This window comes from Corapipo altera, unplaced genomic scaffold (assembly GCF_003945725.1).
Source record: "Corapipo altera isolate COAL_440 unplaced genomic scaffold, ASM394572v1 62, whole genome shotgun sequence".
Classification (NCBI taxonomy): Eukaryota; Metazoa; Chordata; class Aves; order Passeriformes; family Pipridae; genus Corapipo; species Corapipo altera.
Genome location: NW_020884894.1, coordinates 6,356,767 through 6,379,875, shown reverse-complemented (window position 1 = coordinate 6,379,875; position 23,109 = coordinate 6,356,767). Strand labels below are relative to the sequence as shown.

The 23,109-nt window shown below is 42.1% G+C and overlaps 1 protein-coding gene across 3 annotated transcripts; it reads right to left on the bottom strand.

Annotated features, from left to right (window-relative positions):
- Positions 1-969: 969 nt before the first annotated feature.
- ZDHHC7 (zinc finger DHHC-type containing 7) lies at positions 970-20,875 on the bottom strand. 3 transcript variants are annotated; one of them, XM_027646752.1, is made up of 8 exons: positions 20,798-20,875; positions 14,885-14,974; positions 12,330-12,652; positions 9,261-9,385; positions 5,608-5,704; positions 5,240-5,321; positions 3,941-4,071; positions 970-2,947 (listed from the first exon to the last, which is right to left on the bottom strand). In XM_027646752.1, exons 3-8 carry the CDS (start codon positions 12,633-12,635, stop codon positions 2,771-2,773), a joined length of 918 nt encoding a protein of 305 aa, XP_027502553.1. In that variant the 5' UTR covers positions 12,636-12,652; positions 14,885-14,974; positions 20,798-20,875; the 3' UTR covers positions 970-2,770. The 3 variants fall into 3 exon arrangements, with proteins under 3 accessions (XP_027502553.1, XP_027502552.1, XP_027502554.1); XM_027646751.1 differs by lacking the exon at positions 20,798-20,875 and adding an exon at positions 20,351-20,501; XM_027646753.1 differs by lacking the exon at positions 20,798-20,875 and adding an exon at positions 19,817-19,873.
- Between the last annotated feature and the right edge of the window lie 2,234 nt (positions 20,876-23,109).

Sequence of the window (23,109 nt, the reverse complement as noted above, 5' to 3'; positions counted from 1 at the left end):
GCCCAGCCCGACTGTTGTGGCACACAAACATCATCGAATCATTAACCTGCTTATAAACACAAGCAGCAGTGGCACAAAGTGTGTGTGTCTCTGGAGCTATTTTCTCCATAGAAACAGCAGTGTAGAAAAGTGTGATATCAGACCCAGAAAACATATCCCAGTGTTTTTTAGAATTATAGCAAATGGGAAATAAACTGTTTCCAGTCTCTCCATCCTTCACTGTTGGAAACCTTGTTCCTCTCACCCTTCTGGGGTGGACACTTGTGAGCTGCTCCTCTCTAACCTGCACCTGAAGCTGCAGAACCAGTGGAAAAAGCCAACATTTGCACAGACAAACAGGGGAATCCAAATCTGTATTTCACACAAATACCTTGGAAGTGCAAAGCCTGAAATACCACTCTAAGTTTTCCCATGTTTTCCCACTCTCCTCGGACAAACAGGGATGGAACAAGACAATCTTTAAGGTCCCTTCCAACCCAAACCTTCCATGGTTCTATAAAACAAGGATGCAGGAAAGGAAATGCCCAAGAGCTAAGTGCAGCTTAATCCCCTTAATAAGCAGAGGAGCATCTTTAATTTGGAGGAATATCACCTGTCACTTGATATAAAGAAATACAAACTACAAGCCAAAAGATGCAAGACAATTACCCTGAAGTTGTTCAGCCTAAATACATGTGAATATGAACACAGATGTGCAAAAAAAGTGACATATAGAGAAGTTAATCAACTAAGACTTCAATTAATTAGTTTATTTTCTTTTTACATTAAAAAAATTACAACAGAAGGGTTTGAAAAGCCAAGTAACCTGGATTTCACACACACACACACACACACACACACACACACACACACACACACACTTGCTAAGTCACAGGGTTTAACTGCTTGGAGTGATATTTTCTGATTTCCATCATTAAACAATATACACATTAAGAGCCTCATGATAAAGCCAGACACATTTTTTTTTTGCCCAAACTTTTAAGGTGTGCAACTGAATATGCACAAATTTTTGTGGCACTTCCAGCTTTCCCCTCTGCTACACGAGACACATTTTTTCTTCTTTTGACTGCAATTCCAGTGGATTTCCACCTAGGAATTCTCCAGCATCACACACCATCCCCCCTCCCCCAGCAAAGTGAACATATTCCATAATATTGCACAGTTTTGTTCACAGGGCCGTAGATAATCCATGGATCCCTCGGGAATTTCACCCACCCAGTAGTACAAAACCTGATGAAGCTGAATCAAGATGCCACAAACTGTTACAGAGAGATGGAGAAGCAGCTCACTGAAAAAAGAAAGTACAGCTTGTGCAGTGCATAAACATTGTAATGCAAGATTCTTCAGCACGTGGAACTGCTGGAGGTGGGACAGGTCATCAGTGCTACTGGCTGAGCAAAAGCAAGAACAGGACAATTTTAAGGCAAGTCCCAAAACAGGGAGCTATTTACTTTCTAGGCACGATTTCAAGCTATGCATCAAGGCTCCTGCTTTATCCTTTATATTGTCAGTGATTTATAGATTAACAGTAATACAAAAAAATAGTCTAAATGTAATTTTTAAAGAATCCACTTTTATCTGAATTTCATTACTTGCAGCTTGTATTATCATTACTTGCAGATTTATGAACATTTCTTAGCACTGCTGTTGTTTGTCAGGCCCACATAAAGCAGTTCTAGATCTATATTGCTCTCATTTCCTCAGAGTAGTTTTGGTTGGAAATGGTTAAATTCAAAATAATTTGTTCTATTGCAGACGTTTCTACATTTAAGATTCGTTGAAGTTGAGAAAGAGGCAACTTCCCTCATTCCCCTGATGTCTTTGTCTAAGGGATCATTAACACCTTTCCTTCTAAGAAAAGTCTGTACAATAAAAAAGGGGCAGAGCAAGACCATACAAAGACAACTGTTTTCAGTGAATTCCCTCCATCTGCAGTACACTCTTTCAATCTCACACAGCAGGATACGGTCACTGGTCCCACTCATCCCTGCACAGGCCTAAGACACAAACTATCCACATCCAGTTCCCCTGGAATCAATGATTTAAGGATTTGGGCAGGGTTTGGCCCACAGCCAGGAGTTGTTCAGGGAAGATTTAGCATTTCCCAAAATGCCAGAGGAGATGAACAGTGCCAACCACAGCCGTGCTTCAGTGAGCCTGGGAAGACATTGGGCAGGGGGTGACAGTGCCTGTGCTGTGCAGTGCTGGGCACCAGTCCCTGGAGTCACTTGCATATGAGGAATGTGTGCCTGGAGAGGGACACAGGAGTACAGCTCTGTTTATTAGGACAAGCTGAAAAATGAGAACTGAACAAAGCACTATTCCCTGAAATCTGGATTTAGAAGGCTAAGTCTCATTGGAGATCAACTTCCACCCTAATGCTCCTCCCTCTGATTGACGACTGCACCTAAGGATATACTTCTTATAAAAACACACAGGTAATTTCCCCAAACATTTATCAAATAAAAAGGGTTTAACAAAAAATGGGTAAGTAATCTCATAAAATAAATTACAGTAGCATGACAACATTTGGCTTCTTTAGTGTGACCACGTGCTTTTCCTCTGGTATCTTGCTGTTCAGACCATTGCAGATCCAGTTCCTGTCTCTGAATTAATGAGATGTCTGTGACAATAAACGTAGAAAACTCTGCTTGCTACAAGCAAATGTCTGATATCAGTTTCACCTGGTCACAGATTATATGTAGACAGCCTTCTCTGGCCCCAAAATAAATATTATATAGAATTCTTGCAAGTTCCAGCATATTTAGGCTCAAACAGAAAACTCAGGTCCTCCTTTCTTTCCTCTCAGTAGAAGTCGCCTGATCCGAAATCCTGCAAAGGGATTGATCCACAGGAGTGAAGGCTGACCCCCAAAAACTGATTTCATCCCTTCCCAGCGGAGTCTCCTCTCCCATGTTGGCTTTTCACTCTTCAGTCTTTCAATCTCCTGTATATAAACACATACTGGTGAGCCCAAAGTAAAATCTAATATCTGTCATCAAAACTCGTTTTGCATTTTTATTGTAGTTACTGAGCTGATTAGTTCCTTATTCTTTCACTAATTTAGTAAGGAAAAAATTAGAAACTTTTTTAGCCCTGTGGGTACAGGGCAGAGGACTTAGAATACTAAATGTGTACAAGAAGGTTTGTCTATCTGTATCTCTTTCCCCCTCTAGCTAAAAGGTAAAATGACCAGAAAAGCTGATGCTACAGTAGAGTCCACATGTAATAAACCTACACTACAAGCTGTTTACTTAGTTAATGAAACCAGACAATAAGGCTCCTGCACTGCAATTACTGGAGTCAGAATTACTCTCTCAAATGCATTATTCTGATGATCATTTTTTTGTACTTCCCACTAATGAAGGCTCAATATTTACCAACTGTTTTTCACAGTTATTCCTCAGTACAGAAATACACTTTTAAACAGCCTCACAGGAGAAAATACTCAACAGTCACAGGATTCAAATTCCTTGTGTTTCCAGTTAATTGCCCATCCCAAAACATGCTCTGAAGGTGTAACACTGCAGATCTAAGGCCCAAACTATGCTTATCCTGTAACAAAGTGTATCAAAGTGAAGCCTGAAGGGCTGAGACAGAACAGCTACTTTAAGTGTAAACCTGAGAAAAATCAGACACTTCCCATGACACATCCCAGGAGTTTGTGAGAGTTAAGAAGTGAAAGTCAAAACTGAAATCAGAAGCTGTGCTACCTTTGTCATTGAAAACCTAATTACAAAACGTGTGTCAGAAAAGCAAACAGCGCAGTAACTTCTGTTAGAAAGCAACTCCCAAGAAAGGATTTCAATCCTTGCAACTGCAGAAAATAAAAATGAGCTATTTCAGCTTTGCAGTTTCCTCCTCATGCAATAAAACAATATCTAATCACATCTCCCCAGAGTTACTGTCATAGGATACAAAAAAAGCAGAGGTTTTTTACCGTTTCATCGTTGCATATTGAGTGGATTTGGGTGCCAAACATGACTGCAGTGAAAGTGAGAAACAGAAAACCCTCAAGGCACAAGAAGATCATCAGGATCACAGTTACAGGTGGGGAGAAGTCACTGCATTCTGTGAAAATGATACATGTAGTTATAAATAACTCAAAAAAAAAAAATCTACAGAGCATGTTATAAATATCTGACACATGAAACAATATTTCACAGTTAAAACAAACTTCTAATTTCTGGCACTGCAGCAGCTCTATTTGCTGAGCAAGGAAATAAAGAATTTCATGGAAGTAACACTTCTGGCTTCCTGTAAGGCATGAGATACCATTTCTGGTATTTCAAGGATATCAAATAGATGTTTGCACATGAAGTGACTTAAGTGCTCAGAACTGCACGTGTGAGAGCAGCTTGGAGTTCTAGGCACAACAGCTGCTGTAAAAACCATCCCCACTGTCAGCTCTGACTTGCCAGTTAATACAGATGTTCCATTTGGCTGACTGCTTTATTCTCTTTTTTAATTCACCACACAAAGTAATCAGGTTCTGCCTCACGCTTGACAGAGACATCTCTGGAGATCCTTTGATCAACTGATTAACTCAATTATACTTCAGCAAGGAAGAGATGGGATATATACAGGAGGTTGAATGTTTCAAGTAAAAAATGGACTAAGATTCCACCCATTTAATGAAATGTTCAGCAAAAAAAGTGTCACACAGATTTCCCTGTTGCTTCAGATACCAGGAAGAACATATAATCAACCATCTTCTGTCAAAAGCACACGACCAGAATGAGCACACTGGAACATTAGGACATGCAAGTCAGAGGCCTAAACAAAAAATCTGGGACAGTTTAAGAAGTTCCTTTTCTAAAAGAGCCCCACAGTTGGGTCCAGACAACAGAATGAGGGAGAAATTTGTCTAAATTTCAGATGTAATTCCCAGAATTGTGGTGGAACACGCAAAGCCCAGCTGGCAGCTTTAGGTGATACAGTGCTAAGGTGGCTGAGGACCAGCTCTGTTTCCTTCCTATTACAGAGGTAGTAAACTATTCTATGTGTAAAGGGTGTGAGATGGGATATATACAGCTCTTACAGTGAATGCCTAAAGGAATGAGGGGAAAAAACAACAAAAGAAAAACAGGAGAAAGATGTAAAATATGTTCAGGACCTCACTTAAAGATGTAACTCCTGTAATATTTCCTACTGAAATAGGGACTGAAATAGGTGGAATGCTATGGCTTTTCCTTAATATCTGCTAGATTATGATAATGAAAGTTAAAGATTTGCTTACCAGTCCATTGCCCTCGGACACAGGAGAAGAACTGGAACCCACAGAGCACGAGAGCATGAGCTGAAATTAGGGCTATGTACATCTGGAAACAAGAGACAGCACCATTTCACTGACTGTTACTGCAGAGAACACAGCAAAATAAAGACTGCTTAAAATAACAGCATTATACAAGATTTAAATGAGTATGAGGAGAAATATCTTCCTGTTTGGAGAATAGCTGGCACAGAAGGAAAAAAAAAACCCAACCAAAACAACACCACAATTGTGCCCTTGAGCCGCCAGTTGGTACTAAGCACAACCAAAATTGTTATAATTAAGGTAGATTAAGACTGAATGTTGATTCAGACTGAATGTTGATTTTCACCCACCGTAAACAGAACAAAAAACCTCTGGTTTTTCTCCCCAACACAGTTGTTCACCCAGGGGCAGTGATGATCCATCTTTCGGATGCAGCGCTTGCAAATACTGGAAGAAAGGAAAAAAAGGTTTCTTTTGGGAAATTACACCTCACATTTTAAAGCAGAAACAAGGGTATCCAGTGGTCATATGATGACATGCTGAAATATTTCCTGACAAACTGTAAAACAGTGATTTTATTTGCATTTCTTTATAGAAATTGTTTGCTTGCTCACAACTCGGCTTTAGGTTGCTACAAAACTATAGGATATTCTTCCCAAACCCTCCCCCAGTATTAATATGAAAATCATTCCAAAAACAAATACACAATCAAGCAAATCCAGGCCCTTCAGACACTTGTGGCACTGAATGAGCAAACCTCACATTCCCATTGCCTCTTGTTTTATGCACATTAAAGACGATGCAACCTCTGGTGCAAATGACTTTTTAAATCAGTGCCTGTTACATCTGAAATGCCAATACCAGAACTAAACACTGCAACAACTTTCTGGCACAGAAAAACAAGTATCACTCAAGGGAAGACATTCAGAAGGCTCTTCAAAAGATTTTCATTTCACCCCCTGCTGCTGCAAGTTCAGCCTCTCATTTTCCTGAGCTCTGGGGGAAGGTGAGTTAACTCCAGGTACCACAACCATGCAAGACTCTTGATGTAACATAGAACCTGTGCTGCCCCTCTAAAAACAATATTAATGTGAAGTGCTGAGTAAAATCATATCCAGACTCAATCAAGCCGAGCACTGGAGGATGTGAGGTGGGCAGGACTCACTTCTGCTCATTCAGAATTTCTCACAAGCCCACACAAAGCTCTCCAAGACATCAGATGTCTGGAACCCTGCCTTCATTCCCAATCTCACACCAACAAACTCACAGCAAGGCTTAAAACAGTGGTTCTGCCTTCTTCCTACCCCATCACTTGTATTTTATTCCTTCCATAGTGCAAGGACAGATGTTTATGCAGCAGGAGTTTGGGGAAGTCTGGGTCATTTCACTCCCACCCTCCACAAGAGGCAGGAGCAGAATTGGTGGTGAGAACAAGGAGCTGTGGGTGAAGGAAGGTTTTCTCCAGCTGGGCACTGCTGCTGCAGGAACTCAGGCAGGTGCAACTGCACTTCTGAATGCCAAAGATAACATTCAGGAAGACACAGCTAAAAATTGGTCTGGATAACAGATATCCACAGGAAGACTGATGGAAACATCTCAGTGACTTGGCTCTCAGTGACAATTCCCCCCACACAAATGCAGGTGCTCAGAACAGGCAGGAATATTAACAGCTGTGCTCCTTCAGTGAAATCCAAACCTCATTAACTCAGGACAAGACTCTTCCTTATGGTGAGAATGTTAACTGCTCAGTAAAATCTCAGTTTAATGCATTTCATAGATACTTAGCTGTAAATAGAAGTTTCTTGTCCTTTTTCCCATCACTAAAGTGTATTATGAAACTATTTTTCTTCCTTAAAAGAACTGTTGCAGTGTTGCACAACAATTTTCATAACTACATCATAAGAGTCTCTTCTGTTAATAATTTACTACTCAAAACATGCACTGTGGCTTTGAGTGTAAGTATTTCCCAACAGGAACCAACTTCAATTTCCATTTTCAAGTCTCTTCTATCAGCAAATTGCCACTTGAAATACTTGGGACTAGACCATCCTTTTAATGTCCTTGGAATGGGTTTGTAAACCAATAAAAAATTGGCAGTATAATCAAAGAAACCTTTTTTCTATTTGATAACTTCTGCAGTGATAAATCTAGGGCAAAGAATCACATTAAGAGAAACAAAGACAACTAAACCAGAAATCCAACTGCTGAGAAAAACATGAGAGCAGCCTTTCAAAAGGATACCACATACACTGTGAGCCTCTGGCTTTCCCTTTCACATGTTCTGTGCTTTGCCCTGAGCAAGCACCAAAATGCATCCTTTGCCCATGGAACATCTTACAGAATATTTTACCAAGGATTAAAACAGAACAACTCATAAGACACACAAAGCTGGGTCCCTAAACAGGTGCTTAGGGAAAATAAACCCTTTGAAAGTATCAGACATTTCCTTCATTGTAGACACTCTCGGTTCTTGTTCTAACAATAAATGTTGCTCAAATTGTCGCTATAAATGAGGGATTTGAGCCCCAGGCTCTCTGATGCACCAGCTTTTTTTTCTCCCATATTGAGAGTTCAACATATGATGTCTTCATTTAGGGCTCCTTCCAAATTAGTAAATCCTACCAGGACTGGAGATGTGAGAAACACTTCACACAGCTACCTGCAAAGTCTCTGTGGGAACTTACCTAAACAGGAGATGAGAAAATTAGCAAGATCCCAGATCCAACCCACGCTCAGCTGAGCTCTCAGGTGTCCCTTTGGCACATCCCCTGGACACGATGCCAGGCCATCTGAGCAGACTGCATGCAGCTATTTTAGATCCCCAGGGATTTACAGCTTCTATTCTGCCCCAAGAAAGCAGCTGTGCTGCTTCCACCCCCCAGCCCTGAGCACAGCTGTGCTCAGGGAACACTTCAGAGCTAAAAAAGCCAAAGAACCAGACTCACTGCAGGGGAGTGTCACTGCATCCCTGAGAAACCTACCGAAGGTAATTCCACACTTGACTATTTATCCGTGAAACTTCTCTCTTCACACTCCAGATACAAAAACCCACTCACAGCTGAGAGAAGAACAAGCTCCCAGTGCCAAGGCTGAGTGTTTCTAATGGGAAGAGCTCCTCGGGTGTGACGTTCACACGGATTAGTGACACCCACCCAGACTCTGCACTCACAAACCACAAACCTGCAGAACAATCTGAGAGCCCTGACAAGACTTCACTCTGTCCTTTTGACAGGCACTAAAATTTAAAGCTCCTCATAATTCAGTCCACAGCACTCCCCACACCTAGAGAGAGCCACCAGAAACATTTACATATTTATGTAAGTCCTGATTATGCAGCCACTTCTATTTTCAGCTCTCACACAATAAACACTACAAAAGCAAATCCACAGTGCCTGAAAACTCAAAAGATTTGAGGATTAATTAAAAATGGATGCATTTAACTATCTCTTCCATAACATGTTTAGTTCAAATTATCATCACTTCTGTCCTTACTAAAATGAATTTTCAATTTAACCAATTATTTATACAACCTTGGGAAAATAATCTGCCAATTCACATATAACCTCAAATGCATATGAAGAAATGACACAAATTAAAGTGATAGTTTAAAATTACTCTGTATTTTGTTAATTTAGGATTGCAGGAGTCATTTCTTTAATCAGCTTCTCTCAGAAAATTGAGATTCTTCTCTCTGCCCTGCATTACCCACAGTACAGCACAGTAACTGAAAAGATGCACAGGAAAAAATATTCACAGATCAAAAAGTATGTAAAACACCAGAGCACAATTATTGTTAAAACTCTTTGAGTCTCTTGCTCCTTTCCCCTCATTCACATTCATTTTTAGCCATAGTATATTATATTTATAAAATACTCTGCAATGTATGAACTTGGAAGTTTATTGGATACCAAAAGGAATTTGTGAGGGGGAAAAACTAACATAAATATCAGTTTTTATTCCACAATTCAATATGCAGACCTGTTGAAAGCCCCCCCTGGCCTACCTGCAATGGTGTGCACGCTCAGGTTTGATACTACAGCACTTGGGACATTTGTAGATCACTTCTCCTGGTTTCAGCTGCAAATTATCCATGTATTCTTTAGTGGCATTTCCTTTGGGCACAGCCCCCTGAAATCATTTCAATTAGAGGAGAGAAAGCTTCTTAAATGGTATGAGAGCATTTAAAAATACCTTCCATAGACTTCACCCCAGCAACCTCAGGATAATTGCTGAAATAAGTTCATTTATTCAAAGCTAGTCTGCTATAAGCCCCAATCAATTCCAAATGAATAAATTACCTCTGTTTGACCTCAAATTCAGCTTCATTTCAGCAAGACTCATCTGTGGCCAAGTATTAGCATAATTCTCATAGAATATACTGTCACCAGCTTACAGAAATGAAGGAGACACATCCTGACCTCCAGGTACATTATTTGTTGAGAAGTTACTCTGAATGTTTGTTGTGACATTTGATTATTGGGCCAAGCCATCCACAAAAGTTAAATCAGTAACTACTTGAAAGATGTTATTTCAAGTCTCTGAACCAGGGTTTAGCCACCTCCCCCATGCACACAAGTTTTTTAGAACCAACTGTCATCCCTTTTTCCTTAAACTTTTAGCTTGGACGCTGTTGGCAAGAACCACCACTGGCTTCTTTATTCTACATCTTGTATCCTCTGCTACCTTCTGCTGTTGGTAAAGTTTTTGTAGCTTCATGGTAAAGAGGGGAAGGAACTGATTCAGAAGAAAAATAACCCATCAGGAAAAGAAATTGATTTTTAGCTGAGTTGTTCATCACAGAGCTGCTGTTTGAACACAACCAGGAAGAGGATGGTCAGGAATTGCTTCTTCTGGGAACAATATTAACCCAAAGCCTCCTGAGTTCAAAATCTAACTTTGGATCAGTAAGAAGAGAAAGGACAGCACCATTGTCCCCTTGCTCATTTATGGAGCTAAAGGTTTATCTGGGAGAGGAAATGATTGTGAAATAAACTGGGATGTGACAAAGTGCAGGGGCCTCTCTGTACCAACCCCTCCAGGTCAGCACTTCCTTCCCCCAGGGAGAGCCTTCTCTGGGTCGGTTCAAATCCCCCACAACGTTCTGCAGTTCATTTTGTTCAAAAAAAGCCCACTGGGAACATCCTCACTCCATACACACACCTGAAGGAAGTTCTGGGACAGAATTAAGAAGCCAGCAGGCATTCAGATCCCATTCCAAAACACCTCTCTGCTTAGGCAGGAATTTTTTGTTGCCTATGGCCTGGAATAACAAACCTGTGTTTGTATGATCTGAGACACAGCCCAAGCCCTTCCCCAGATGAACTCTTTGGCCAAGTGCTGCTTCCAGCTTGAGCCAGTCGGCCCTTGAAGGGGTACAAACTGAGAGAGTTCCTTAAACACTCCTGGTGAACTCCTGAAGTGTATTTTGCAATATGAATGTTCCCATGGAGGTGAATACTTTGGTGTAAACATGGTGAATTATCTCAGAGAGAACTCCAAAAGCACAGATTTATCTTGCTCCAGGTAAATTTAGGCTTATAAAATGTCTCACATTGCCCTATTCACCTGTCACTAAGGGTGATAACTTAGCATTTTGCTGACAAAAATATGCTCTACTTCAAAAGCATCTTTCACAGCCTCAGTCAGTCGCCAATTCCTTTCCATGAAAACTCCATTTTTGTGCTTATAAGAATAAATTTAATTCACATATGTTTTGAGGCAGTTTATTCCTTTCTTCCTTCAATCTTAGTTTCTATCACACAATTGTGTTTTCCATTCTGGGAGTCAGCAGCAAAAGAACAGAGGTAAAAAGCAGTGACTCATCTCAATTTTTATCATGTTTTATCCACAGGTCTAGAAAGACACCCAGTCTTACCAGGACATATTTTTAAGCAATCCATCCTTAAACCATTAACTTTCTTACTGTGACAGTTTGTAGAAGTTTCATCACTGGGTGTGGGCTCAGAGTAAATCAGAGACCTAGAAAATCATTAACTACAATGCCCTGCTGGCTTTTTGAACACTCCCATAACTTCTCTCTACACTGTTACTGTCTTAAAAATCTGGAGAAAATAGATGGGTTTCCCCTCAGCTCACTTTTCCTGGATTTATTCCCTAAAAAAAAAAAAAATAGATTTTAGTACAAAATGAACTAGTTAATGTCTTGGAGAGTAAAAGTCTTATTAAGCACTTCCAAGAGCTCTTACACCTACACTGTTTCAATGTGTGTTCAACTTAAATCTCCCTTCTCTCTGACTCCAAACACCTACAGACAAGAATGCAGGAATCGTGTAGGACAGTGGTCCTTACTTTATACCAGTGTGTGACTGGGGTTTTGCAGCTTGTCTACCTCTAAAAGCTCTTTCATGTGCCTTAAATGGAAGAAACATTTCAAATGGCACAACAGGATGAAGGTATACAAGTTTTGAAAATATATCTGATGAAAAAATACTAGAAAAGAATAGGACAGGGAAGACTAAAGCTTTATTAGCTTTTTCAGGGCCTGGGTTAATATTTTACAAAGCAACTGTATTTTCCATGAGTCTAATTACTCATAAATTAATTTTCAATTGACTCATCCTTTATGGTTTCATTAATAGAACAATAGGACAGGTACAGATATCATGACTTCAACCTTGAAGGTTTTGAGTCTGACACTCCTTTTCCCAGTAGGAGAAGACTGATCTGGCTTCTCCAAACTTTTCTACAAATCACAGAATCACAGAATGTGCCGAGTTGGAAGGGATCCACAAGGACCATGGAGTCCAACTCCTGGCCCTGCACAGGACCATCCCCAAGAGTCACACCATGAGTGACAGTATCATCCAAATGCTCCTTGAGCTCTCTCAGCTTTGGTGCTGTGCCCACTGCCCTGGGGAGCCTCTTCAGTGCCCAACCACCCTCTGGGGGAAGAACTTTTTCTAATATCCAACCTAAACCTCCCCTGACAACTTCAGGCCATTCCTCTGGGTCCTGTCACTGGTCCCCACAGAGAAGAGATTAGTGTCTGCCCCCCTGTTCCCCTCACAAAGAAGTGGAACAATCCAATGCCAAGGAGCTCTTGGATACTTACTGGATCCGTCAGCATAGTCCTCAGATGTGACGACAACGCGAGCACTGCCAAGCAGTTAAAGAGAACCCCGTTGATCACTGAGTACCAAAAGTCTTTGGAAGGCAGCAACATGACAAAAGTCACTACAAAGTCTGCATAGACAACCAGGAGCCAGGTCATGATGGCACAGACCATCCCACAGCCATCCCTGATGAACCAGACCCTCTCTGCCATGTCGGCCTCCGAGGACGAGGAGTCGTAGCTCTCATTGTCGGCGAGGAGAGGGTGGTGCTCGACATCCCGGAACCTGTGCCCTGATGACTGCATGGTTTGCTGGCCTTGCCCTGCAGGAACCAAACAGACTATCATTGTTATTATCATCATCATCCTCATCATCATCATTTTTGAAATCCAAGAGGCTCTTGTCCGTTGTTTCTGGAAGGTAAAACGTATCCAAGTTCGAAACAGATTACTGAGATGGTTTTTGGATCCAAACCTGAACAATCCTATGGCTACACAAGGATGAAATATGAAAGAAGGGATTTAGTTTTCAGCTTTTTAGGTTTTAGTTTTTAAGATTTAGTTTTTATTTCTCATTACTCTACTCTGATTTCATTGGCAATAAATTAAGCTGATTTCCCAGGTCAAGCCTGTTTTGCCTGGGATGGTCATTGCTGAGTGAGCTCTCCCTGCTTTTATCTTGATCCATGAGCCTTTTGTTGAATTTTCTCTCCCCCTGCCCTTATCTTGACCCACAAGCCTTCTGTTATATTTTCTCTCCCCTGTCCAGCAGAGGAGAGGAGTCACAGACCAGCTTTGGGGGGAGTCCAGACAGGGTCACCCCACCACAAACACAACTTTAGTGCCTGAAAAAAGGATTTTAGAATGGTTTCATTTCCACCTTGCTGTGCCCATAAACCCTTCTTCCTCTTCTGTTAAAAAGCACAGCCACTCCCTTCTATCTCGAACTGAAATGGCAAAGTCTTCATTAAATTACAGCTCATATCTCCCTGAAAACAGCAAATTATGGCACCAGACTGTTCACTTTTCATTCAGCTCCAGCAACTGAGAGAAGAGCAGAAAGGAAAAACAGAATGGAAATAAAGCTGTTCTAATACACTGCTCACAACAAACAACACAGCAAGTTAGAAAGCAGCTAAATTTGTTGACAAAAGTGCTATTGTTTTGGAAAAACCACAAGCCTGTTACAAAGATATACTGGATAACTTACAAAATGGTCTCAGATCAGACCAAACTTAAGGGAAACAAATGGTAGTGGTTAAATTAGCATGGCAGTGGATTACATGAATCAGATTTTCAAAGAACACATTAATTAATTTAATTCTGTGAAAACTCTTTTAGGGCTTTGTTGTCGTTCCAACGTGGAACAAAAACAAGACTTGAAACCTTAAGAGTTCTCATGAAAACAGAATTATGTTCCAGAGAAGCAAAGATACAGAATGGCAGAACTGAAGTGCTACCAACAAACAGGAGACAAATTAAAGCTTAAACATTATGCCTCAAGAACACCCTGCTGCTTTAAAAGTATACTGTGTTCTAAAAATCATATTGATTCATGCTATTAAAGGCCACGTCTGAGAGAAACCTGAGAGCATTTATATTGATTTATGACAGCCATGCAGAGCTCTCTGTTCTTCTCCCTTATTAATGGCAGCCTATTATATGACTGGTAGGAATTATGGCACTTCAATTTCCATCCCAAGACCTTGAATATGGGATCACTTTGTTCCTCCAGAATGGTCTGAGTGACCATTACCAGGTAAAGAGACTCACACTGAGGTTGTTTTTGATGAAGATGTGTCCATCTACAACCTTTAAAAAACAGGAATCAGAGAAACATATTCTGCCCAGTAAATCCTTCTGATCCTTGCACCTTAATGCTAGAACTAGGCAGGAACAATCCAAGAAACTAGAAATGAAAATAAGGATCTGCAGGTTGCAGCACAGATCTGAGAGCAACTGCTAAAGTAGTTGGGAAATTCCTGGGACACATTCCCTGGTTGTGAAACAGCATAACTGAAGCACAGCTCTGGTGCTTGGATCTAGTACAATTTCTATAGTTAAACTGTGTTTTCTGTCCACACATTGGGTTTTTCATGGACAAAAATCCCCCTTCTTGCCACAGTGTAGCTACTAAGCCATGGATGAAGGTAGTCACATACTAGAAAAATACCTTAAAAACTAACAAACTACACCTCACTTGAAAGCAAGTCAAGTTGACTTAACCTAGATAAGGTCCTCTTGTCAGCCACTTCAAATTATCCCAATCTTTTTAAGTGTTTGTAGTTCAAAATTACAATCTATGCCAATTAAATTCAATGGCACTTTGGGATATCCACCACCCTTTGTGGTCAAAAAAAAATCCAAGTTTCACAATCATACATAATTGGCACCTGGATATGAAGACAATGAGGCAAATCAGTTATTATTTCATCAAAAATGGGTTTATACAACTTTTGAGAAATGTTTTAAGAATGGAACAGTACAAAATAAACTGTATTCATTTTGTTTAACCAAGAAATTTTTTAGCACAACAGAAAGCAGACCCCACATACCTCCCAAATGTTTTGTATGTTATTGTGACATCCTGTCCCTCCTTTGGGCTATCCCAGGCTATTCATACATGCAGTCATATCTGATGTAATCTGAAAAGACATCACACCAAACTGATCAGTAAAGCTTCCTCGGGAAAACAGCGTTAAATACAAATAAGAGACATCAATAGCAGGACTTTAAAATACTCTGCATGTACCTCCAATGAAAAAGTTTGTATTTTATTTAAAAGACCAGGCACTTGAAAGCTTGAAATTTTTAGCTGTTAACTTTTGGAAATCACCACATGGCATTTGGAGCAGGAGTGCAGCACAAAACCTTGTGTTACATTTCTATTTGGGGAAGAGAACAGAAGAGGTGTGGGCCTGAATTTCTGTCTGACTAAAGCTGGCTAAAGAAGCACTCAGGTTTGTTTCCTCAGTTGTTTTATTTTCCAGTATTTAAAGTAAATTTTTGTGACATGGAAATCGCTCTCAGTTGGAAGTTAATTTAAATTAATATATTTGGAGGGTAACATAAGGATTCTGACATTTAAGAACTATGGAAAATACAAAGTCCCTTTTTGCAAAGTAAAGCTTCTGAAACCAGCTTGTTTGAAAAAGATACTCCAAATACAGCATTCCTGATGGAGTTCCTCACTATTCATTTTCAAATTTTCCCAATTCAAGGGGAATTATACAAATGCAAATTTCCCCTGAAAAGGAGAAGCCTCTTGCCTTATTTAAACAAACTCATATATTCCATTGCAAAACTAAAAGGTAATGCAAGTGCACATATGCACATATCAGAATTACAGAATAGTTTGGGTTGAAAGGGACCTTTAAATGCCATCTAGTCCAACCCCCTGCAATGAGCAGGGACATCCTGTTCCACTAGACCAGGTTGCTCCAAGCCCCAAGGAAAGCTGGTCTTGACCATTTCCAGGGATGGGGCATCCACAGCCTCTCTGGGCAACCTGTGCCAGGGCCTCACCACCCTCATTAAAAAAAAACCTTCTTCCTTATATCTAATCTAAACTGACCTTCTTTTAGTTTAAAAATACCTATATTATCTAGGACTGCGTGAAGCTACTGATTGCTTTCCGGTTTGCTTTACAAAGAAGCTTTTATATCTTTGTTAAACTTCACAATATTGTGAAATCCCCCACCATTAAGTTGTCAGTGACATGGCATTTTGTGGCAGCTGAGTAGAAGCACGGCAGCAGCCAGGGTGAGAGGATCACCTTAATTTGCAGTGTCACCCACCCCTTCTGAGCTGGAGACGACAGGCAGGGAATAGAAGATGCCACTGCTCAGCCTCTGCAGGTGAAATATTCCAGTCACAGTGATCAGCTGGAATTGCAAACAGAGAATTTATTGACAAGAACGGGACGTGATTTGTGCAGTCAGTTCCCTAATCCCAACTGCAATCCTGTGCAAGAGCTGGGTTTATCACAGCCTCGCCACTCACTGCTTATGTGGAAGTGCCACCCCAGTTCAGCTTTCGCAAGAATAATAGATTTAGTCATTCTCATGTGATTTTCCCCTCTCCTTCTCCTCCCCAGCTGCCTAGAACCCCCCACCCTGGTCCCTCCAAGGGTGGAGGATCAATGTTTGAAAGCACTCAGACTCGACCAAGAGCTCAGCATCCCCACTGAGATGCTCCCAGCTCTGCTCCACTGTTAATTTATTTGCTATTTTGTTATTTATTTGCTTCAATGCCTGTCCTAACCAAATTTACACCGAGCCTTTGTTGTGTACTTACAGTACAAAAGGACAAAGCATTACTCTTCAACCTAATACTCCAAGCAATAGTTTTTAATTGGACCTTTTAAAAATCTTTATCTAGCACTTGAAGATAACACTAAATTATTCAGTGCCTCATGCACAATGTCATCTGTTTGCACAGATGGTTATATTAAACCTGATCCCATCCAGTTCCACTCTCAAGGGTTTCCCAAAATTCTCAGGTTGAGAATGTCTCATCTGACCCACACCTCACTGTAAATGAAACATAAGCCTGAAATGCAGACACATTATTGGAAAAAAAACCCACTTTTGAAGAAGTGGCATTATAAACTCATGATCACTGGGAACATGGTCTTGTAAAATGACTGTGCCTAGAATGTGTTTGCTCAAAGCTAACCAAGGGCATTAGGGAGACAAATGGCACAACATAACTAATTGTATCATGAGGCCCCTGTGCTGACAATTAAATTTTTAAAAAGTCACTTCAGGGTTAAGCACAGTCCTTTCCCCTGCTATTTTCTAAGGAAGAAAGGAAAAGCACTGTTGCATGAAAAAAAATCCTAATTTATCTGTATTTTTTTCAACAGATACAAAGATAAGAATTCATATACAGGCTAAAATCCATCAGCTGCCAAAGCCTGAATCTTTTTTGGTTGCCTTTTCCTTCAAGCTACACAACAGGCAGTTCCTAAGATTCCTCATATTTCAGTGCCAATGCCTTTATTTCAACATTTCTGATTTTATGTCAGTAAGTCAATAGTTGTAGGGACACTAACACATATTGATTGCACAGTAGACAAATAATCCTGCTTACATACATAAATCCTACCTAAAAACCACAGGTAAAAATCAAAAATCAAAATTACAGAACTCACTATAAGGTTACAGCATAAACATTAACTTCAGTAACTGCAGAAATTCTAAGTAAACCAAACAGGCAAATCTTCTCCTGCATCCAATTCCATGGGCAATTTGGACCATTCAGTGCTGACAGATAAATATCCATCAGATAATGACTGTACACAATCACTCCTAATTTAGATGAATAACCTCCTTTTTACTACAGATCCAGGCAAGCCAAGCTGCAAAGCCATTTAACAAGTAAACTGCGGCTTGTTTCAATTCTTTCCCAGTGACTGGTCCAGCAGACACCTCCCAGCAAACAAATCAACTACTCCAATAGCTCCATCACCCAGTAAATGCACTGGAAGCCCTTTAGCTCAGCCCAGCAACAGCCTCCCCTGGACCAGGACCCCCTGCTTTGGTGGCCAGGGCCACCTTCCCCAGCACCCACGCTGTGGAGGAACAGCTGGAATAGCGGGTATTCAGAGGAACCAGCCCACCACCAACAATCCCAGTTCAGCCCTGACAGACTGAACTCCTGCTAGCTGTAGTTACTAAGGTATGGGTCCAGTTTCAGGGATCTGGGACTTTGGAAAAGCTGAAACAGCTTGGGATGGAGAACCATGATACAACCTCCAGAGTGTTATTATCAGTTTATTCCCAAAGCTCTGCCAGGGGAGGTTTAGGCCAGATATTAGGAAGACATTTTTTACAGAGAGTGTAATCAGACATTGAGCAGGAATGAGCTGCCCAGGGAAGTGTTGCATTCATCATCCCTGGAGGTGTTTAAGGAGAGACTGGATGTGGCATCAGTGCCATGGTCTGGTAAACAAGGTAGTGTTGGATGAAGGGTTGGACTTGATGATCTCGGACGTTTTTTCCAACCTGGTTGATTCTATGAAATCTATCCCATACCCTCAGTGGCACGGCTTATCATCTCTCTAAATTCTTGTTGCTTTTGCCCTAATTTAATATATTTTGTACTGAATTTATCTCTTCAATTTCCCATTTATGCCTTGTAGTTCTTTCCTTGTACTGGTCCATATCTGCTCTACACAGGGACACTTGACAGTGGGAACATGGAATTAATGTGATGCTGTTTACATGCAACACATTCAACAGAATCTTTAGCAAGTACATGTTTAACATAGTCGAGTTTCTCCTTATGCCAGTCTCTTATTACACAGTCAGTGCCAGCCCATGGGGAAACAATGGAATTGTTTCTTTTCAGCTTTGAAAGGGATGTGCTGCTTCTAAATAACCTCAGAAAAAGGGTATATAGAAGTACTGAGACATAAATATGAATGTCTTACTGGGAAGCTGGTCATCTAATTACTCATGTCTTTTTTCAAACTGAAAGAGAGGAAATTTAGTTTCACAGGTTGCCCAAAGAAGTTGTGGATGCCCCATCCCTGGAAGTGTCCAAGGCCAGGTTGGATGGAGCTCTGAGCAGCCTGATCTAGTTGAAGATGTTCCCACAAGGGGGTTGGAATGAGATGATCTTTAACCCAAACCAATCTATGATTTATGCCAGTAGCATCACCCTCAAAAAACAGCAATGAGAAGTCAAGGTAAAACAAGTTATGAAAAATTAAAGAAAAAAACCTATGCATGTCTTCAGAATATATATTTATACAAAGTATTAGACAGCTTTGCTATAAGAAATAAAACAACAGATTCTTGATATCAAGTCACTTTTCCATAAGCACAATGTTCAGCAGGACGTTTTTTCAGTAACACATTTTTCCCCCACGTGAAAGTCAAAGAAAACATCTTTCACAAGACTTTGGTGCCAGGCAGAGAAAGGCACTATCTGATACATCAAGAGCTCACTGAGGTACAACAGCAAGGACAGAACACTTCTGGACTGAACAACCTTCACCTGAGAAGGACACGAACACAATCTACAGCTGGGCTTTGAATCCGACCTCCTTTGGAACAGGGCCACAGGCTCAAATTCAGATTAGACTCCACAAAGCTACATGCTTGTAGCAATATCAGCATTGTTATGTGAAAGCTGGAAGTTTGACTCCTTTGCCAACAGCAATGGGATGAATCACATTCTACTTCAGAGTATAATTTTTTAATTCCAATTTCTGCCTTCACCAGTATCTGCTCTACCCTCACACTCAACTGAAGGCAGCTCAGGTATCACATATACTGACTGCACTGGGATATCAAGCTGGCAAACACATTTTTATGTCAGCTATTATATCCACACATGATTCTTCCTTCCAGGTTCCAAAAAATACTGTTAGAGGTCAAAGCTGAATTCTTTTCACTAGCAACTTTCCATATTGATTAAAGGAATGTTAAAGCCTTTGTTCCAGTCGTTTCTCATATCAAACACATATAAAGTCTCACATTTCCTCGATGTTCCTCATCTTCAGCCTTTCACCTGCTGCAGAATTCTATCAATTCACTTTCCTTATGAATTCTCTGTCCTCATAAAAGGCATAACAAAGAAATCCATCAGATCCTTACGATACAAAATATACTGTTAAAGAGAAACCAAGGAAGTTTCGGACAGATGAAAAGTATTGTCAATTCTTTTTAGCCACAAAGAGCTTTCAGCTATTTAACTCTAATCTCAAACCGCTAAAATTTCACATCAGTTTCATCTCCTAATGAATCAGCGCAGCTCCTTTTTATCTGTAAATGTTCAAAGTTGGAGAGCATCCACTTCAAAAGGTCTAATTTAAGTCTGTTAATGTGAACAGTCACGGCGACTTCAACCTAATTATGTCTCCAGCAAAGCAAACAGTTACATCACTGCAATTCTGCATCCTGATACCACCACATAAGTGTATATTCAGTACAGAAATTCCGTATAGAAAGCAGCCAATGTTCTCTTTTTCACGGCACAGATCACACACACGCCGCGCTGCACCAACCTACCCTCTCATTTAGGAGCTATTTGCATCCCCACTTCCTGCAAGCGCCGTCCTTCCCTCCTGGAAATCAGGAAAACCAGCACCGCGTAAATCAGCGAAACTCCCCGGAGCGAGAGCCGGGGCACGGCCGGGAAGGTGGGGAGGGGAATGAGGAGCTGCTCCCTCCCCTTCCCGCTTCCCCGAGACTCCGCGCTGGGGCTCAGGGACACGTCCGGGCGCTGGGCTGGTTATAGATTATTTTAATAAATAAATAAATAAAAAGCAGCAGGACACCCCAAACCACCCCATTAACTGACCCCAAACAGCAAAACAGCAGCAGGGCGGGGAGGAAGGGGGGGGTGCCCAGCCCTCAGCCCGGCGCAAGGCGGCTCATCCCCAGTAACCTTCCGCGCTCGCCCTTCGCGGGGCCACCGCGCTGCCTCCCGCGGGGAACGGAGGGGAGCGGATTTACCTCAGCAGCGGCAGCAACAGCAGCATGAGGAGCCGCGGCGCTGGCCCCGCTCCCTGGGCGCGGAGGGGCGCTGGGGCCGCGCCCCCGCCGCTGGAGCCCCGCGCCCGCCGCCACCGCGCCCGCGGAGCCCTCGGAGCCCGGAAGCGGGAGGGGAGAGGCGGCGCTTCCGCGGGAGGCGGAAGGGGAGCGCGCGGCCCCCGCGCAGGCGCGGAGGGGAGGGGAGAGAGGAAGGAGGGGGGAGGAGGGGAGGGGCGGGCGCGCCCTTGTGGCGTCCGCCCTGAGGGCAGCGGCGGGAGCGATGGGAGCCTTACAGCTCCGTGTGTGAAATCGCAGAGTCACAGAATGCGTTGGGTCGGAGGGGACCTTAGCGCTCATCCAGTTTCACCCCCTGCCATGGGAAGGGACGCCTTCCATCAGAGCAGGTTGCTCCCAAGCCCCGTCCAACCTGGCCTTGGACACTTCCCAGGGATGGGGCGGCCACAGCTTCTCTGGGCCACCTGTGCCAGGGCATCAACACCCTCACAGGGGAGAACTTCCTCCTGCATATCTTATCTAAACTTACTCTCTGCCACTTTGAAGCTATTCTCCTGTCTCTCCATGCCCTTGTCCAAAGTCCCTCTCTTGTCTCCATCTCCCTTTAGGTGCTGGAAGGCCACAAATAGGTCGGTCCCCCCACAGCTTCTCTTTTCCAAGTTGAACAATCCCAATTCACTCAGCCTTTCCTCATAGCAGAGCTGCTCCATGCTTCTGATCATCTTGGTGCCTCCTCTGGACTCGCTCCAACAGCTCCATGTCCTCCTGATGTTCCCCAGGGCTGGAGGCAGCTCTGCAGGGGGATCTCACCCGAGCAGGGCAGAATCCCCCCTCCCCTGCTGCCCACACTGTGGGATCAGCCCAGGATTTGGGGTTTCTGGGCTAGGTCATGTCCAGCCTCTCACCCATCCTCCAGGTCCTTCCCCCCCAAGGGCTGCTCTCCATCTGTTCATCCCCAGCCTGGATTGATCCCGGGGATGCCCTGACCCTGGTGCAGCACCAGCACTTGGTCTCGTTAAACCACATGAGATTCCCACGGGCACACTCACAGTTTGAGAGTAAAATTGGATTTGTAGGCTGCTGAGTGACTCCTCATGGTTTTACTGCTTCCCTGTGGGAGCAGGTGCTGGTCACAGCCCTGCCTGCATCCCTTTGGAGTCTCCATCCCCAGCAGCAATGCCTCTATGTGCCCCTGCCATAACTGAACATGGATGCAGTGGGTTTTACTTCAGTTCCTCTTTGAAGGGGTTTTGCTTTATGTCTACACATGTTTTCGTGGTCATATTTCATTACAGTCCCTCCTTACCTCGTTACAGAGATGGAAACCTCATCCCTGGACAGGTTGGGCAGGGCTTGGAGCAACCTGGTCTAGTGGAAGGTGTCCCTGCCCATGGCAGGGGTTTGGAATAAGACGAGCTTTAAGGTCCCTTCCAAGCAAAACCATTCTGTGGTTCTACAATTCTACTTTAAGGAGTCTTAGGAAGGTGATTTGGCACCTAATTGAAGAACATGTTCAGCGGTTGTTCACTAATTTTGGTCAATCCAGGCTTCACCATCAGTAGTTAAATAGTTGTATACAGAAATAATACTACATGACACTGATTCAGAATCTTCCACTGCATATTAGGAAAAATATATACCCAGTAGCTTTAAAAATTAGGTGCAAAATAGCAAATCCTGCAGTGTGTGAGTTGAGGGTATTTTTATACACATAAAAAAGCTGAAGGATGACAAACAGAAATGATGACAACTCAGGCACATTTCTACAAGGTTTTTTGCTTGTAGCATGACCACCATCTAGTGGGACACGGGCAGCCAGTGCATAAGGGCTTGTGTGTGCTGGTAAGTGGAACAAAATCCAGCTGCTCACGTGCCTGTGTTTGTCTCTGCTTCTGTGCTGATATACTGAGGACTTCAGAAAAACTTGGGTTTATGTGTAGCCTTCTGTTTCCCAGCAACTGGGTTTCACATGCTAACAGAAATCACTCAATGCCAATGTCTCTGCTATTCAAACACATGTCAACATCTACAGACACAAAATCATAAAAGCTTTTTTTTTTCTAAAACTTCCTTTTCCCTCTGTGTTTTCCTTAATGTAACTAATATGTCATTTATCAAGGAATAAAAGTGAATATTATATTACATTACATTGCATTATATTGCATTATATTACATTATATTATATTATAGTGGCCGAAATACTACAATTACCTAGGAGTTACCAAAAAAGTTAGGTACTGTGCTGTCTTTTTTTTTTTTTTTTGCAGTATCAGCAAAAC